Below are 5,247 nucleotides of genomic sequence, written 5' to 3' on the forward strand. Positions count from 1 at the left end.
CAACTCAGACATGACGAAAGCCCATCCTTATTGGTGATGGTATCCTTTAAGAGCTGAAAGCTCATCTGAAAAAATCTGAAAAACAAATAAAACATACGGTTTCAAAAGGGAGACTCCACGGAACTTCTCCCAGTCACATACCCAAAGGCTTCACAGCGCTTCTGGTAGATTTCTACATGATGCTGCAGAGGGGCAGGGTCACTTTGTCCAAGACGGTTAACATCAAATATAGCAACGAGATTATCAAGCTTGTAAAACCCAGCAAAGGCCATTGCCTCCCAAACAGAGCCTTCAGATAACTCTCCATCTCCAAGCAGACAATACACTCGATAGCTAGAAGAAAAAAAACACCCACCAAAATTGTTTGATGTGTAAGCACAATTGAGTCAAAAGCAAAACCCCTCCAACAATTCACAGTGAGAATTCACTGCTTTTTCTAGTTCAAACTCAACTCCCAGTTACGCTCAATGCGTTCACCTCAGGTAACATTACATAACGTTAGACAAATTAAATTAAAATACTTTTGAACTGTTACACGTGAAAAAAAGAGAGAAATACGGTACTCCCTTTCATACCTTTTCCTCAAAAAATCAGGTCTTAAGCCTCCTATTGCAAGGCTTGAACGAACAGGCCATTAAACAGTCACTGTGACTCAGCAAGATCACTAACAATGCCTGAAAGGTCTGCTTCCTCATTCCTACCATATACTCCCTGGAAGGATGACCAATCATTCAGTTTCAGGAAACTATAAATTGGGGATGAACGGATTAAAGCATGTTGCATAACCAAATTCACAATTCAGGAAAAAGCTAACCAGCATGCTACTACGACTTTGTACATCATCTCCATACGCTGAAGCTCTTTGTTTAGGTAACAACTCAGCAGGAGTACTGCCTGATCTCTGTGGGAGTCACAGCCCCTGTGTATTTTTATTTTACTACCACTTTTTCTGGATGACAAAGCTTTATAAATGTTATTACCTATCAAAATTTTTAAAAAGGAGTAAATTAGCCTTCGAGTATATAATTTTAAAACAAAATAATCCAGATAGATGTCAGCTTTTTTTTTTCACTAGACATTAAGCTATAACAGACTTTTGATCCGAATCCCACCTGCCTTCAGCTAAACCTGAACTCCTTCCACATAAGCTTCTCCCCAGTACTGCACACAAGACCACCTTTTTCTTCTGTCGTGTAAGCATTGGTTAGATTTTTTCCACACGTAGCATCTGCTACACTCAATTAAAATCAGCAAGTCATCTTTCACAGAAATGATTTCAAGCTAGTGAAGTGTAGGACACATTAACTGGGCAGCCTGTGCTCGAATGTACTAGAACTGTCACATAAAATACATCAACTCCATCAGGCTATTTTCCTCCTCATACAGATTTGCCCTTAGACATCTACTTCTCTTGTCCACAAAACAAATGGAAGAGGCAGTCATTTTTGTCTCTATGGAGCTGAGTGCCTTTCTGATAACATTTTGAAGCCCTACTTTATGATTAAACGGTACTATTATTGACCATAGCATTTCCTTATCTAGATACACGTTCTCCATTATTTGTCATCTGACTTTGAACAGACATCTCTCTAGTTTGCATTTTCCCTCTAAGGGGAGACATACCAGTCTCAAAACAGCTATCAATTACTCTCTGGAAGTCAGAAGCAGCTCCAACAACTTACTGCCTTCTCCATTCAGGAACATCACCTTGCAATGCTGTCAGGTTACAAAAGGAACACACATATGCACTAATTCTTGCTAATATTTAAATCCTTGGTAGTTTCACTGGCAATAGCTTTGTAATTATCAGACTAGTGATCCATCATTTAAAACCTGCATCGGAAATTAGATTTGGGAATGGAGAATAGAATAAAGGAAGTTTGGGATTTTTTTGTGTTGAGACAAGAATGTAATTTCTTTTCACAAAATATTCCCACTGAATGCCTATAATCATGAAATATGAAGACACAGTTACCTGGCTCTGTCAAAGAATTTCCCAGTGTATGCCATCCCACATGCAGCACCAAGACCCTGACCCAGGGACCCAGTAGCCACATCCGTGAATGCCTGTCTCTGAGAATAAAAAGACAAAAATTACTTCACAGTTAAGAATCAGATGAACTAAATACCAGCGTTGGGAGATGGTTCAACACACAAAAATTCAGCTTCTCAGCCATAACAATGTAATGCCAGTCCCTCCAAATCTTGCCCTGTTCCCCTTCTTTCCCTGCAACGCACATACCTTCGTGATCAGTGTCACAAGCTAACTAGGCTCTCTGGGAAAAATGGTAACTAAGGCTCAGGAATTTCTTAGCCATGCCTGGCAACAGTTAAGAATTGATGATTTTGTGTGTAAAAAAAAAAAAAAAAAAAAATCGATTGAAACAACTGGCTGGGAACAGAAAAAACAACGAGGTGACCAAACTTGATTTAATACCTCAAAGCTTCTTAAAGCTGGAACTTTGATGGTTGGACTAGATGATCTTACAGGTCTTTTCCAACCTTTGTGATTCTGTGAACTTTATATAAAACTTTTTAAAATGGAAAATATTGACACACTGGACTGTAGGGGAATTTTACTACATCGGTAAAAGGTAATTTTTGCATGCTCAAACACAGACATTGATTCAACTGTGAAGCCCAAAATATCATCATCTTTCTTAAAGTCTATCTTTCCCTGTGTTGTAGCTGGCAGCCAAGAATTGCTGCAAAACACGTGCACTGTTGTTTTACAGAAGACACCATCTTATCTCAAAAGTTATGAGCACTCACTGGTACTGGGTGTCCTTCTAAGACAGAATCAATTTTCCTCAAGTTCAGCAATTCTGCTTCTTGTAGAAAGCCAGCCTCTGCCCAAACAGAATATAAAATTGGTGCTGCATGACCCTAGAGAGAAACATAAATTTTAAGCAGAGCACAAGCATCACAATATAAAGACAAAATTCTACAAAACTGACAAACCCCAGAATGAGGTTCTTATGTCCACTAAAAAGGGGTTGCATTATAGAACACTGCTACAGTGCAACACTCACTCATGCTTGTTTCCAGTCCCCCATGCCTCTGCTTAGAGCACCCCAAATAGCTGACTACAGTTCAGACAGAAAGAAAGCACTCGAGGCCTATCTAGGATGTCCTCGAGAAAGTCAAGGTGGAAAAGCAAGAAGGTCTCTCTTAGCCATGCAGGTCAAATTCCAAAAAGCAGCTTTGGTATCCAGATAAAAAAACACTTGATTCATTCTGCTTAGGTGTCAGTTTCATGAACAGAGCACTGTTTACTGTGCCAGTAAGCAGATGGATGAGCAAGTGTTATCCCATTAGAACTTCTTCAATATATAGGTATTCAAGGTAAGACGCAGTGAGTGACAACAGGCAAAATCTTAACCTTTATACACTCAGATCCTTGCAGCCAGGTCCAACTGGACAACTGCAAAGTAGTGACCATCTTCCACCCATGGAGTCATTAGGAGTCCAAAAAAGCATGCAGAGGTTTGAAGCAATTTAGCAACTCTGGGCCAAAACCCTGATAAGAGAGAGGTAAAGCAAACATGAAGTGACTCTTACTGCTTTACCACCTCAGCATTAGCTGCTTACTTCTCTTATTTCAGAATAACAATCAGAAGTGGCAACAGCTATTATAGCCAATGCAAGCATCAAATAGATAATATGATAATTAATATATAATATTTGCAATGGCATAATGCAAAAAGGGGACAGAAACACTAATGGCCAGTCCAGATTGTGGTGGTACGTGTTTTCTGAGCCACAGTGGCTTCAAGAAGGAGCGCAGACTTTAATACCACACCAGCACAGTAGGACTGCAAACTACTCGCCTACCATAAGTGTTTCATATAACGCTCCCTGAAGAGCTGACAGTAATTAGTGCACATTGCGACGTGACTGCAGGTGTACCAGCATGGCGCGTTTAACAAGTACCCCACAGAAGCTAACTGACTTACTCGTCAGAAAACAGGTTATGCCAAAATAAAACAGACCTTAATATTCCTTGATAGATCTTATAGACAATATAACATCACTCGTTATTTAGTATCGGAACAACTTAACATAGTGAAGTTAAGACTTATCAAGACATTATACAGTCACTTTTTATTTTTGAATTATGCTACAACATAACCAGCTTTTATTTGTCTTTCTGAAGCAGACAAATTCCAAGCTCTCAAGTATTTCCAACAGACTTCTGCGTCGATGGAAGCATAAGCAAGCATAAGCCACGGAAGACGCGTCAGTTCAATTCACAGACAGACAGCTCTTCACTAGCAAACTGCAATAGTAGAGTGGAAGAGTTTTACCTTTGAAAGAACAAACCGGTCATTGCTGGCGTTTCTGGGATCTTGCACTTTGTACCTCATGGTGTGGAAAAACAGCACAGACATAATCTCTGCTGCACTGCAACATGATGTGGGGTGGCTACAAGTCAAGACAGACCCAAGATTACCACTTATTATTGTTTGCGCAGGACCGTTATCTTTAAAATATCACTTCACCAGCCCCCTACTCTTCAGCATTAAAATAAACAGTCTTGAGTGTTTCTGATAACCCATCCCATCTACCATTACCCCAATGCCAATTGGTTGTACTTTGAGACAAAGGGAGCCTTCTTATCTGCTTGGGGTGGACGTTAGAAGATAGAACCTGGTGACAGCTTAAGGACCTATCTTTTAGAGCGCTCTGTTGTTCTTCATGCCAAGGACCACCACCCTGACGGGGGACTAGGAAGCAGTACAACCCTGCGCCTGAAATCAGACTCTACCACTGGATCTGATGGCAGAAGTTCACACCTACGTAGCGGAAAGAGACAGCTTTCCGCAGTACTTCAGCCACCCGCTGAACGAAGGAATTGGAAGCGTGGCATCACGAGGTGTTCAGACCCCGTGGCACTGGCAGGGACTGGCAACGCAAATTAACTGTTGCAGAAAGTTGTGGAACATTGAGAATTGTGTAACGTAGGGACCATTTTATTTTACTGTGTTTGAGCTAGAATTCAGATTTCTAAAGAGGGCATTAAATAATACAATCCTTGTATTTCATCTTTGACTGAAACCAGACACAGAAATTTACTGTTTCCAGTAAACAACCGGATATACATTGTCAAGACTAATTTGCTTAATCTTTGGTTAAGAGAGGAGCCAACATTTTCTCCATTTACACCTGAATCAGTTTGAAATATTGAACTAGTTGGTTCATCAAACTTAAGTTTCTGGGATAGTCTCTCCCATTGAATGATCTGGG

At 40.3% G+C, this 5,247-nt stretch overlaps 1 protein-coding gene across 2 annotated transcripts in view; it reads right to left on the minus strand.

Moving 5' to 3' along the window:
• LOC104505952 (transketolase) overlaps positions 1–4,451 on the minus strand; it is an 18,436-nt gene extending 13,985 nt beyond the window's left edge. The window contains exons 1-4 of one of the 2 annotated variants that reach the window (XM_010146727.1): positions 4,308–4,451; positions 2,773–2,886; positions 1,976–2,073; positions 142–333 (exon numbers count right to left, since the gene is read on the minus strand). In XM_010146727.1, the coding sequence (XP_010145029.1) occupies positions 142–333; positions 1,976–2,073; positions 2,773–2,886; positions 4,308–4,391 (488 nt within the window). In that variant the 5' untranslated portion in view covers positions 4,392–4,451. The remainder of the gene's footprint in view (positions 1–141; positions 334–1,975; positions 2,074–2,772; positions 2,887–4,307) is intronic. The other variant, XM_010146728.1, reaches the window with a different exon arrangement.
• Between the last annotated feature and the right edge of the window lie 796 nt (positions 4,452–5,247).

Source organism: Eurypyga helias, unplaced genomic scaffold (assembly GCF_000690775.1).
Source record: "Eurypyga helias isolate BGI_N326 unplaced genomic scaffold, ASM69077v1 scaffold14092, whole genome shotgun sequence".
In the NCBI taxonomy this organism is placed as follows: domain Eukaryota; kingdom Metazoa; phylum Chordata; class Aves; order Eurypygiformes; family Eurypygidae; genus Eurypyga; species Eurypyga helias.